Genomic DNA, 14,394 nt, shown 5'->3' on the forward strand with positions numbered 1-14,394 from the left:
CATTGTTGACTTTCAATTGGTCCTCGGCAGCTTTGATTGTAGCCGAAAGCCTCAAATTATTTCTGCTCAGCCACTCAATATGGTCCTTCATCACCTGACTCTTCTGTGCCTCTTCCTTCCTCATTGCAAAGAGCCTGGAATCCTCTTCCTCTTGCAGAAAATGGTGAAGCTTCTTAAACTGCTCCTTCACCTGCTTCTCTATGTGCTGGGCCTGGACCTTAATGTGTTTTTCTCTTTTATATGAGTCTGCTTCAACTCTATCAAGGACCTTCATTTTCTCCTGTAAGGGATTCAGTAATTTCTGGAGTTCCACTTTGAGATCTAGTGTGGCCTCATCAATGGGTCTAAACCTGTGGTTGTTGTGTTTTTTTGAATCCCGACACACAAGACACGCAGGAACTTTGTCTTTCAAGCAGAAGAGTCTGAGTTTCTGGCCATGTGGAACGCAGAGAACGTCCGACCTTGGTTGTCTCTCACACAGGTTCTTCAACACCAAATTGGTAATAGGTTCTTCCTTGGAGCATATGCTACAAACAGGACATTCCTTTGTTGGTTTTCCTGTCCACCATTCCTGTAGACAGCCTTTGCAGAAGCTGTGGCTACATGACAGGATAACTGGATGTTTGAAGATCTCATGACACACAGGACAGCTGAGCTCCTCTTCCTCCTGAGTCGAATTGGAAGCCATTGTGTCTGCCCGTAGCACTTCCTCCACTGGAATTTTACATGAGGCTGAGTCACAGGTGTTTTTCAACGTTACAGCAGGAGAACTATCAGAGGAAACAACAGCAATAACATAATATGAGTAATAATATTAGTAGCAGTAGTACTACAAGTAGTCGTTCTAATAGAGAGTTGTTAAAAAGAGGATTTAATATAACTATTCAAAATACAAAACTTTAATAATCAGTGGACCACTACCAACTGTTGACTGAGGAGTTAATACATTAAGCAGACTACTTGGATTAAATACATGGGTCAACATAACTTGAAGTTGCAGCCGCAGCGTAAAAGGATTCAAGTACAGTATCATTTAAATTTCTTCCCTGGTCATAAACACGTTTTCTGTTGTATGGCTAACGCCAAATGCGTGGTACAGTGTCTGACCTGTACCACTAGGTCTGGGTAAGCTCCGTTCATTTTCAAAATTCACTCAAACACAAAACACAATTTTGATTGATTTTCATATTTTGATGTGCAACACCTCTCGCCTGCTAATAAATTAGCTACGCCACACTAGAGCAGTGGTTCTAAACTTTTTCAGGCCGTGAACCCCCCCCCCCCCCAAAATAATCATATTTGAACTGGGGACCCCCCCAGCCTGATAAGCACTTGGAATGTAGGAGTTGGGGCATTGAATTGAGTTTGAATCGGTTTCACAGATAGCTTGTAGATCGGCTATTTTCACATATTTTGCAATGTTTTATCGATCAAGAGAATAATAAACATATCACCCTGTAACCAAGTCAACTACTTATCTGCCTCCACCAAACACTCTTGTTATTTTATTATATGTTTTAATTTGTACAGCTGAACTCAGTAAAATGTGAAATTGTCACTGTAAATTTGGTAGAAGTTCAAACCATTTCAAATCAGTGGAGTGGTGCCTGGTGCGCCCATGTATAGTTTGCAATGCATACTCCTTCCATGTTAAATGAACCAACTTACCTGGTGGCCTTATTAAGACATGCCAGTAAAAAAAATCTCATCTACAGGCCCGCATCACAATGTACCATGTTGTGAGCTTGCAGATACTCCATTTCAGCTTAACCTCGCGTCACCAGACTTGACATGTTTAGCATTTTTAAGCTGCAAGTGGAAACAGTATCTTTTAAGGGCCAATTGTGACCAGGTGCACAAAGTTAGAAAGGGGCACGAGGAAACAATATTTTAGCACATACCAACATCAACTGTAGAATTATACTCACTGTGGCAGACAGTGATGTCCAGGTCTGTTTTTTGTGCCAGGTGAATCAGGAGTTCAGACTGCGGAATGTAAATGTGTAAAGTAAGTTTTAGTCTTAGATATCCATATGTAAGCCTACAACAGCTAGGAGCCATGTTAACTTATTCACATAGATTAGGGGTAGCCATGGTTCACATGACGCTTGTATACAAGCGTCATGGTGCCGAGTCCCCCTGGTCTAAAGTTGTGTTCGATTTTTTCACATTGCCATCTCTCACATAAACAAACGTTCAGATTTCAAATATAAAGTGCTTACCACCGAGCCACGGATGTTACAAGGCGATGCGGACCGCGATGAGTACCCGTATCTCCCGTATTGTTCAATAAAAAGCATTTTAATCCCATCGCCGGCCATTTTCTCCAAATTGTCTCCGATACTTTCAACCATGCGACACTAATGGTTGGGAGGTGTATTGCACTCTGATACATTACAAAACAAAAACAATTTGAACTAGACGCGTCGCAATTCAGGGCAATTGCAAAGTGTGGTTGCGCCGACGCGAGTCGCGGGTCGCTGCCGCCGGGACTCGGGGAATACGCTGGGAGGAATACCGTCGGAGGCCGCGTGACGTGCCATTCGAATCGGGTGTCGATCGGATCCTGCCTTCGTGATACATGCCGTTTTGATTTTAGGAAATAGGCCCCTCCCACAAATGTAACGGGCCAATCATATTGTCACGTCACTCCTGATATCACTTTTATTTCATTTTGAGAGGATTGATCCCCCCAAAAATCATATTTTTGCATCAAACGGTTACGTTTTGTGCATTTGTGGCGCCCCCTATGGGTCAAAGTGGAAATACTTTTGGGGATTCGTTGAGTAAACCACCCTCAACATGTGACTCAAATTTGGGATTGACTGGACGTTTCGTTAGTGATTTGTGGCCTTTTTTGTAAAACGGGCCCCTTCCGCTAACTTTGGAAGCCATTTACGGACGAACGGTATGGACTATCAAAATTCTGTTTCACTCCAGATTATCGCATGGGTCCAGAGATAATGTGTACTGATTTTTGTGAAATTTGGAGAAAATATGTGGGAGGAGGAGCTAAAAGTGTGTTTTGAAGATAATTCAAAATGGCGGAAAATCTATCCTGACGCAAATGGGCGTGGCCTATATGGGGAGTTGCGTCATGACCCAAGGAATCTAGGGGAAAAATGATTTTTATTCTAGGACCTACGGTTCAAGAGTTATAGGCCAAAACGTGAAGTGGGCTGTTATAGCGCCACCATGAGGCCGACTGGTGTAATGTTTAAAAAAAAAAAAAATTCGGACTAAATCATGAACCTCCCCACCAAATCTGGTAACTATAGCTCTTACGGTTTCAGAGCAAAAAATACTTGAATTTGAGTTTTTTCACTTTTCCATTAAAGTGGATGGGGACATTTAATGCACTAATAAATCAATATCAATAAAACTATGCAACCAATCTCTTAGCCTTATACAAGCGCACGATTCCCGGTGAGGCCGGTCATTTTGACATATGGCACAAAATTGGGAAAATTAAACTGTGGGAGGAGTAGTGGTTTGAAATATTGTTTATCTAGAAACAGCGAAAGAATAAAGTTTCTGTAAAACAATAGTCTGGTTGCCCATTCGGGCAACCACACTAATAATACGGGAGATACGGGTACTCATCGCGGTCCGCATCGCCTTGTAACATCCGTGGCTCGGTGGTAAGCACTTTATATTTGAAATCTGAACGTTTATGTTTATGTGAGAGATGGCAATGTGAAAAAATCGAACACAACTTTAGACCAGGGGGACTCGGCACCATGACTGTCATGGTATGACAGTCATGTTTCAGGGCTAGATTATGGGTAGAGGTAGACCGTAGAAACAGTACTCTTAAGCTAACACAACCAACCTCACAAATTGTTTCACGTTTGTTTAATTTGCTCACAGTTAAAGTGTAAAAGTACTAATTATGAACGAGGGCCGTCGATTGATATCAAGAATCACGCAGATTAAACTCAGAACTCACCACGTAAACGCTGTAGACCATACACCTCTAATCTCATCGTCTGTCTCTCAGCGGCTGAAAACCATTGGGTCATTAGTTCGGAATCGGAGGGCACGTTACGTCACCACATTAGGTGAAGGTGGAAGTGAAACTTTACTGATGGCAGAGCCAACTTCATTTTATTTATAAAGAAATGTATAATTATTTGTCAAATGTTCTTCTTGATAAGGCCACGGATGTTGTCTTACATTTTATTTATTCATGACAAAAGCGACTTTGGACATCAGAGGCAAAAGGACATCATGGCAAGGGCAGGTATGCCTATGTGTTTTGAAGCCCACTCACTCAACTCAAAATCAGTGGTGGAAAGTAACTGAGTACATGTACTCAAATACTGTACTTATGTTCACATTTGAGGAATCTTTGCAAAATTTTACTGGATTATTTTCAATTTTCAGTACTTGTACTTGTACTTCATCTCAAAGGAAAATGTTTACTTTTTATTCCACTATTATTTGAAAACTTTAGTAACTAGTTACTTTGTAGATTTTTATTATTATTACAAAACATGCATTAACCACTTTATCCCTGTAAACTTCTATATTGCAGTATTGATCATACTTAAGTAAGAAATGTGTACTTTTTCCACCACTGCTCAAATGTGAAGTGTAATGAAACATGATAGTAGATATAGGCTAGTTATTGTTAGCCTGTGTTAGAAGTGCCACTTGACAGGTACAGCTATCAAGTATCACCTGAAAGTTCTTAGCATTATATTTATGTCCCTATGCTATTTCCTTTGTTTTGTTATAGCTTCCTTAATGGACGACTAATTATTATATGAAGATAGGTTGAAAATGGGGGAAGTCGTCCATTGAAGGTAGGGTAAGTGATATTTTTTTGTTATATATTTTTTGTTTTGTTTAAAGGTTAAAGTACTATGTTCTGATAGTAATCATTGCTACAGAGCGTTTGTTCGGTCACAGGGGTCTCTCCAGCTCTTTAGTAAACAGAATATAGTACATTCTCAGGTAGGTGACAACATTTAAGGCAATTAGGAGAGTACTGAAAATGCATTTTCTGTTTAATAAAGAGCTGGAGAGACATGGGAGACTCCTTTTACTTAACAAACACTCTAATACCAATGAGTACTATCAGAACATAGAGCTATTTAACACTTATTTTAACAAAAGCAAATCACTTACCCTACCTTTTAAGCGATGCCACTCCATGTTTTGTCTTTTTTTTCTTCTTTTGAAAATAATAATAATTTAGAGTAGGCAATCTCTTTTACCCCCTTTTTCTCCCCAATGTAGTCGTTATGCCAATTGATTCCTCCCCACACAGACTTCTGTGTTCTGTCACTGACTCACTGCTGTTGTATCCTACTAACTCACCTGCCAGTGAGGAGCCCCCTCCGGAAGGACATAGAGCCTTCGTCCTACTCCTCCCACCCAACACTCCCCGCTGACAGGTGCCACCCCAGCCCGTAGGAGTACGTGCAATGATCAATATCACCCTCCCCGACCCGCTTCCCTCCTCCGAACACAGGCCAATTGTGTTTGCACAGACGCCCTACAAAGCCGGATGCACCGTTAAAGGAAAACTGCAGATTTTCAACCAAAATCTCACTGTTCAAATGTGAGGAGATCAATATATTGTGTGTTATATTTTGGCAAATCAAATACCCTGTTTCCATCAGTGCAAAAGAAAATGATCGAAATGATGATTACATGAGAGGCACACACTGGGGCTATGTTTTGACTCGGTTGTCGAGGGATATAAGTAAAATTTGATTTTCTTCAATATCCTCCTGATACTGACGTTCTGATATTGTTCATCAAAATGTATCAATAATTTGGGGGATTTGATATTGCTTCACTGACAGCAGCGCTGGCTTTGGGTGAACTTTAATGCCAATGAAAGTGACATTTGTTCCAGCCATTATTTTCCTTTAATACCAGCCTGCTCAATGAGAAAGCTCACAAAGCTACCTTTGTAATTTGATGTTCAAGTTCTCTGAAGATGGATTAAATCTGCAATCCAGAATGTATTTGACCAATCTGTATGGTAGAGTTTGTAAAACAATATGACTAGCACATCTGCAGGGGTTGGAGGTGGTCTCTCCCTATCCACTGAGACATTTAAGACCCTGGTCTAATAGTAGGTATAGACACCTACTGGTTGTCAAATAGTGTAGAACATAAAGTTACGGATTGCAGCTTTAAACTTAAAAAAAAAACACATTTCAGTAATATTACATTTCTTTTTTTTAAATGATCTCACAGGGGTTGATTTTTGCACAGCCATCAGGAGGCATGCTCCTCGGTACAGCTCAACCTAACTGGCACTACCAAATCTCTCATCTCTCTCCTACAGCCTCTGGAGAAGGTGGCTATAGTGAATTACTGTAGAGGATTGCTATAGCCTTCTCCTGGTCCCAGTTAACCATGGCTTGCGAGGAAGAGGAGTTGAGGCCGGGGATCAGGCCCAAGGAGGAGGTTGTTGACTTGTTCACGTTGGTGCATTGGTTACATTTTTCCATCGTCACCCTGCTGGTGGCCGTGTGCATGGGGATGTCCGCGTGCTGGGAGGTGACGGATACATACACAACTAAGAAAAAGTTTAAAGTTTAAAAACACATCAGTCAGTCCATCAAGGTAAATGCCTTGTTAAAAAGAAAGGTTTTAGTCGCCTTTTAAAAGCATCAACAGACCGTGGTGCTCAGGGAGGGCATTCCACAGCCGAGGAGCAGCTGAGCAGAAGGCTCATGGCCATGGTGCGGAGCTTCGTCTTAGTCTCGTCTAGTGCCATGGAGAAAGCCAGTCAGAGCTTGTTCCACCTGTGGCTGGGCATCCTGCTGGGACTCCCCTGCTTCCTCAAAATAAAACCCTGCCCTGTTCCACTACGTCAAGTTGCAGGTCACCAACTACCTCCTCCTAGCCTAGCCAGCGTGGTGATGAAAGCCATATGGGCGTTCACCAAGTGGATATGCAGCTCGATACACCACAAGCCCACGCTGCTCACGTCGACAGAGTTCCTGGAGCACCAGCATGCACCTCCCCGAGTTGGCGGCCATCATCAGCCTGGTGGTGGATGAAATCTCTCCTGGCACAGCCCAACCTGGTGTTCTTCCAGGCGCTGGGCATCAGGGCTAACCCCTACTGTATGTCCTGGGCTGCTACTGTCTGGGCAGGCTGCTGTGCGAGCCCGTAATGGACATGTACTTCAGCCGGCTGGGTCCCAGCATGTGCTGGCTGCCACTGCTGTCCCTGGGCAGTGTGTGGAGGAGGCTTTTCCTGCTACCTCTCAGTCTGGCTGAGCTGGCCTTTTTCGTTCTGGCTGCCTTAAAGGTACACTCAGGAATTTCGTAACCACTTAAGTCCTGTATAACTAGTCGATCTACAAGCTCACAACACTTCGCATTGCAACACGTTGTGAGCTTGTACGTCTGCTATTTTCACTATTTTAAAACATGTTTGACTTGAGTATTTTTGACCATTTTTGTCTCTGCCAGACTGGACAGCCAAAGGCCGGAGACTACTGTATGTTTTTGCTCCTGTCTGTCCGCCTCTGTGTCTGTGTGTGTCCATATGTGTGTCCAACCGTCTGTGAACAGCTAATCCCTGGGACAGTTGGACTGATCGTTGTGAAACTTTCTGTTCAAGATCAATCAGTATCAGTAGGTTCAATCAGATTTTTATGTTCCATTTCGATTGGCCATGACTGAATTCCAAAGTTTGCAGACCCTGGGTAGGCAACCTGACCTGGCGGAGACCTGCGCTCCAAGGAGCACTGTTTTCTAGTCTTGTACATAATGTAATAATGAAATTAACTATCAATTATTTAGCTGGGGATCCCTCAAGGACCCCTGGGGGCCTCCAGACCCCACGAGTCCATTCAGTTCCTCTTTACAAACAGCTATTTCTACTGTATCTGCCATAATATCACAATATCGCATAACTATAAAGAATTGTCTGTGCTCCATAGATGGATATATGACAGTACTTCTGTGTAGGCATGCAGCAGAAGACAGAGGGTGAGAGAGTCAATCAACAGCTTTGAGGACAGTTTCTCATAGACTGCATCATCTGCATCTCCACACATACAGGTACTGTATTTTTTCCCATCTGCATTCAATATGTTGGTTTTAAATGGACCATAATGTTTAGTAACAATAGTCTCCATAGCTGAATCCGGTTTAGCTAGTGTGCTAGCTAGAGTGCTACAGTCTGTAGTCCTAAAACAAACTGAGCAGACCTGACAGAAAGTTTTCAGATGATTGCAAGCAGAAAATCCTTCAAGCTCTTAAAACTAAGTTATGCTTCTTCTCAGGCCTTTTAGAAAATGCATTTTTTATTTACAGGTTTTTTGTGGTGTTTCTTTCATTTAGTTATCTTATTTGTGTTAATATTGCTTTATTAGAACATTTCAAATCAAATCACATTTCAAATCAAATATGAAATAGCTAATCAAAACAGCTATTAAATAGCTAATAGGAAATAGCAGCCTAAATAAGTCTTGTTTGTGTGTGAAACAGTTAATTTTCTGGGGTATTATTTACATTGCAGTCACTGTCGTCACTGCAATATTGTAGGATATTGTTTTATGAATGGCTTTAGTGTGATTAGAATGTGTCATGGGTTTACCAGGAAGACTGATCACTTCAGGGATCGAAGACAGATATATACAGTTACATGAGTAAGTGGTTTTATTTGTGGTTCACAAAGCAAGATAATTATAAACGTTATAAAAGACCTTCCAGAGGCAGAAAAATACCCCATCCCTGATGAGTCAATTTGAAGATCTAATGCTAATTAATTATACTTAGTCTTACAAACTTGTCGTTCACTGATAACAGAGTATACATTTTCCATCAGATATGGGATGGAAGAAGAAAAGTGATGGAGAAAAACTAAAGAAACCAACGGAAATAAAAGATACAGGACAGCTAGCAACACAAGAAGAGGAGAGAGGAGCAGAATTGCTGGCATCAGAAACCCTGTGAAAAATCAGTGCAACGGTACAAGGAAGACATGGTGAAATCTGCTGAGACAGAGTTAAGTCATCTGGGAAACAGCCCAGGAGAGTGGAGGGCAAATGTCAAATTGGTGGATGATACAGTCTCACAGTGTAGTTGGAACACAAATAGCAGTGCAGAGAAAAAGAGACAAAAGCTGAAAAACACAAATCAAACCAGATGGATGGATTTCTGCTGATAATGCAGTTGGACAGAGTAAAAACTTAATGAAGTGTCAGAAAAGTAATACATTACGTTCATGAGTAACAAAATAATTTGTAATATTACAAATCATGTAATATTACAATTACTACAGTACAGTGTATCAAGTAACACATTCCTTTCAGAAACTATTTATAGTTTTTGATGCTTCTAGTGAATTCATGCACAAATAACAAGTTTGTGAAGCCTACTATGTGCTATTTAGACTTTTTAGATTTTTCAAACTATTTACCTTGCACCACTAGAGGGTGCTGCAGCTTTGCTGTGAGTTGTTTGTGTTTCATCATGATATTGAAATTTAGGCTGCTAACAATCTAATTTCTCTTCAATTTATAATTTACATTTTAGGCATTTAGTGGAGGTTCTTATCCAGAGCGACTTACAAAGTGCATGATTGGAGGAAATGGCATGGTCAAGTAAATATAGTGCAAAGAAAACAGTTATGTCCTACAAAACAAGGCTTAATGTTATTGCTGGTCCTTTTGTGCTTCATTTGAGGGTGCTTTGCGAAAGTAGCACAATAATTACGTAACCTACTTCATTACTTTTAATTTAATTTAATAATATAACATATTGAAAGTCCAACACTGGAAATAAGGCAAAACTGGAACCACTGAAATAGACGAATTGAGGAAAGCAGAGATTTTTGGAAGAAGAGGAACTGATGAAACAGAATGCAAAGGCCTTACAGGAGAAGGAATAGCTCTGAATCCAGCAAGAGAGTTTGTGTCACCCAACCAAGAAGCCTTTTAAATGGGATTTTCAAATTCAAGGGGGAAAGACAGATGGAAAAGCCATGGGCCACTACTCTGACTGAGAGAGAACCAATCCACAGGGGGTCTGAATGCTAATTGGAAAAGAAGGAAAGCGTTTTGTGGCGTGGTTCGCTAAACTCTTAGCCTGATGTTTACGTCATCGTACAATCAGCTGTCACTTGCTATTTTCAGCAAGAGACAGTAAGAATTACTCTTTCTACCTCAAAGCCAGGGCTAGGCATAGGCATCCTGGTACTCAGCCACTGTCCATGGAGTCAATCAAGTGGAAGTGGAAACATTTGGTATAATGGTGGGGCTAGAGGAAAGGCCCCTGGGTCACAAATTTAAATACTGGATCAACTTCTGAGGATTATGAAATTGCACTGAAAATTACATAGCAATCCAGCCAACTACTTTTGGGACCAAAGTGGTTGACGGACGGACGGACGGACGGACGGACGGACGGACGGACGGACGGACGGAGGGGCCAACATTGGCATCCTTAGAGCCCCACCTCCAGTGGCACACCAATGGGCAAGTCAAAATCTCAAGGCACACCTGTATTCATTTTCCTGGCACATGCTGTGCAACATGTTGTGAGCTTGTAGTTCTGCTATTTTAGCTTTTTGTGTAATTGTATATATTGCAATAATAATGTGTGGTTCTCACAAAATCCCAAGGCACACCTGGACTTGCGTCACGGCACACCAGCGTGCCTCGAGTCTACACACTGTTTGGGAGAGGACTCAAGTAATTTATTTTACCGGTTGCACAGTAAAGTGCAGGGTGAAATGTAAAGAAGAGTCCAGAAGATTCACCAGCACTCACAGAAATGTCCTTTAGGCACCTTTTATTTAATTGGGCAGCATAAATATGAACACGTTTCAAGACAGCCTTCCTCAGTGTATAGGCCTAGTAGTAGTAACAAATTGAAAATTGGCCATTCAAATTCAGAGGACCACATGCTGTAAAATGATTTCCAATGTCTCTGAACTCAAAACCTATTATGTGCCCTTGCTCTGCAAAGAGAGCTATTCGTCAATGCAATGGCTTTAATTTGCCTGTGCTATTTCAGGCAATAAAAGGCAGTGAGGGGTGGGGTTTTTCTTGTAATAGCATTAATTATTTAAAGGTGTCCATTTAATTCAATTTACATGTGTGAATCAGCCTGTGTGGATGAGGGAATACGATTTCCCCCTACCTAATTCATTCAATAAGAATGTTAGTGAGGATTCACACCCCTGCTTTGCCCCTGATCCTGTATGCATAAATGTATTATTTATGGTGCGATGGATGCGTACTGCATGCGCTGACGCGGATTCCCCTGTGCTGAAAAGGAGCGACCCACTAACTGCGCCTATTTTCTGAGCAGTACGGCAATCCACAGCGCTCCGCTATTCTCCCCGTGGAGCAGAAGAGATAGAAGGATACAGAGAGAGCTGAGGAGAAGGGAGGTAGAGATTGCTCCATATCTGAACCACCCGCTCTCGCTTCCGTCCGTGTTTTTTTTCCAGGCTCCTCTCCCTTGCAGAAGAGGTACAGTATCAGCCATTCCACTCTTCTCCATTTTCAGAGCATGTTCATCATTTTCGTCAAAACACTTGACAGGGTCACATTAGCATCCTGAACCTGTGATCAGAATATGTGCATAAAACATCTACAGCATGCGATGTGCACTGAGCGTCTGTACGGTGAAATCCTCAGTTTCAGTTTAACCGTTTATAACTCAGAGAGTGTGTACACTCTCAGAGTTTAATTAACACTCAGGATTTTACAGTGGGTGCAAACTCCACATGTCATGCGGGTCCCATGTCAGACACACCTGTGAGACCCAACGGCTAGAACTTCATCCTTCTCACCATCATCGTCATCATTGTCATCACTCTCACAGGCTCAGAGCTGCTGATGGGAGACAGAAAGGTGCTGCTGGATCTCGACTACGCGGGCGAAGCCCAAGGCAGCGACAGCTACGGGAGTCTGGGGAATGGGGTCTTCATCCCACCGAGATATGTGAGCTCTGTTTTACCCCCCTCCCCCCCCACCTTCTCTATGCAACATACACACGCACAAACACACACACACACACACACACACGTACATAAACATTTTAACCTACTTTAGACTAGCTCCCAAAATAGCTGATTTACAAGCTCGCAACGTGATGCGTTGTGAGTCATTATGAGCTATTGTGAGCTATTTTCGGTGCACAACACCGGCACACAACCACGTGTAAATCAGGCATAACTCCAATCCCAACCTCTAAACCTAAACTCTAAATGTCTAATCCTAACCCTAATGCCAATCTGAATATTTTCCTAATTGTAAATCGGTATGCACTTGTACTTTTGCGTGCACAGATTTCATACTGTAGTGTAACCCAGGGCTGCACAATTAATTCGGAATATTCAAAAACATTTATTTTATGTTTCACACAGTTACATAATGAACTCTGGCAATTTATTCAAACACCTTATTTGGTCAGCTGTTAAACCTTGCCCTCGCCTCCCCACCAACAGAACACTAACCCATCTCCCCAGGCTCACAGAGGCACCATAAAAATCACACTGGCTATTATATACCATTTGGTCAAAGAAATGTCACCGATAACCACGATGAGCAATAGAAGCATTAAGAACATGATTTAAAAAAATTAAACTTCCATAAAAATCAACAACAAACATCACAAACAATATAATTAGGATTATCACATTAGCCATAACCATGCAGCCCAACTGTAACCCCCAAGCCCCACCCCCCACCACACTCGTCTCATTTCCTTCACGCCTCGCCGACCTCTCCAAGACGATGCAGTAAATCTTGAATTGCTTTTTACCCCAGATCTGACATCCACTGCTCTATGTATGAGCTTGTGGTTTGAAACGTCTCGCATTTCTATATGGATTTCACCATGATCTAGGTCTAGGTCAGGAGATTGGTGAGCAGTACATCATAAAAAAAAGCTTGTTCCTAGCATTTTCTTTTTCTTACTTTAATATGTTTTATAGAGAGTGCATCTAAAGATCAATATTGCAAAGTGGAGCCCGTTATGATGCTGTTTAATGGTAAAAGATAAGATAAACCTGTAGAGACCCATAGAAAATCGAGTGCTTTTATTTATTTATTGTGCTTTCGTCCTGTTATTGTTTGCTCACTGAATAAAGTACCCAGCGCATTAGAGTACTGTATAATTTAATTGTATGGGCTCGTTTTCAGCTCTCAGCTGCAGCTGGTGATGAAAATGCGGATGACGACGATGTCGACCCCATCTACCTTCAGTTTGATACAAAGAGCGACCAACCAGCCGCTCTCCAGGGAAACTACTTCAGAGATGGACGCACCAAAATAGGTAGGTGTCATGCGTCATTGGCTGTGACAAACCACAGAGAATACCCTGACTGATAATCACAAATCTGACCTGAGTCTAACCACTGGCCTCTGCTGCCAATCAATTTTTATTTTCTAATGCTTTTTTTGTATATAATTTTTGGGCGGTGAAACCGCCCCTATAAGTGAGATTTGGAAAAATGTACATTCTCCTGCGCTGTGATCTGGGCCCAGGAAATTAGTAGAATTATCCTGCGCTGTGATTGGCCAATCACAGTCTATTCAGGACTGTGATTTGCCAGTGTCACATGACACATGTGCATAGCCCTATATAAGCAACCATAACTTGAAAAAAACCAAATATTGGTTTTTTTCAAGTTATGGTTTCGTCCATCATAAAGAGTGTTTCAATAAATGTATTTATCTTTTGTACATGATTGGTTGACTCCATTCAGTATTGTGATTAGCTAGCAAGACACCGCCCACTTCACACAGGGTGTGATTTTTTATTTTCTCATGCCTTTTTTGTACATATTGGTATATATTTTTTCCTCTGTATTCTTATGTTGATTTTTGAACTGTTTGGTTGCTACTATATATGTCTATGAAATTAATTCAAGGACCCCAACGGAAACAAGCCCGCAAGGACTTTTTTGGCCGGACCTTTTAGACAAAAGCATTATAAATGTAACTGTGTTGTTTTACATTCTTTTGCCTAATAAAAATTTCAATCAATCAAAATCATATCCAGACTTTGTGCTGGTGTGGGAGGTGCGATCCCGGAAAAAGAAACGTCGCTCCAAGGGGAGGGAGAGGGAGCGGACCGATCCTGCCAGAGAGGAGGGGGAGACGGCGGGAGCCGTGGAGACGAGCAGATCTGAGAGGAGGAAGGCCCAGCTGGGAGAGTGGAGGGACAGGTTTGTCCAGAATCTGCAGAGTGTCGGCTTGCTAATGGAGAAGGTACAGTAGGTCACATGTAAAAGAGCTTCCAACAGCCTTATTAATTAATAATCACTACAACAGATGTAGTCCGTGCCGGAAATAGCCGATCGATCTTCAAGCTCACAAAGCATCGTGAGGCAAAGCATTGTGATCTTGTAGATCTGCTATTATAAATTGGGCATAACAGCTTTTACTTTGTGTTC

At 41.8% G+C, this 14,394-nt stretch overlaps 1 protein-coding gene across 1 annotated transcript in view; it reads left to right on the forward strand.

The window, feature by feature from the left end:
- Nucleotides 1–7,143: 7,143 nt before the first annotated feature.
- Nucleotides 7,144–14,394, forward strand: part of ano11 (anoctamin 11) — a gene marked incomplete at both ends in the record, with an annotated part of 35,986 nt that continues 28,735 nt past the window's right edge. The window contains 4 exons of the mRNA XM_080443923.1: nucleotides 7,144–7,281; nucleotides 11,768–11,935; nucleotides 13,139–13,271; nucleotides 14,001–14,209. Coding sequence (XP_080300049.1) covers nucleotides 7,144–7,281; nucleotides 11,768–11,935; nucleotides 13,139–13,271; nucleotides 14,001–14,209 — 648 coding nt within the window. The remainder of the gene's footprint in view (nucleotides 7,282–11,767; nucleotides 11,936–13,138; nucleotides 13,272–14,000; nucleotides 14,210–14,394) is intronic.

Source organism: Gymnoscopelus braueri (genome assembly GCF_963280865.1).
Source record: "Gymnoscopelus braueri genome assembly, chromosome: 12".
NCBI lineage: Eukaryota > Metazoa > Chordata > Actinopteri > Myctophiformes > Myctophidae > Gymnoscopelus > Gymnoscopelus braueri.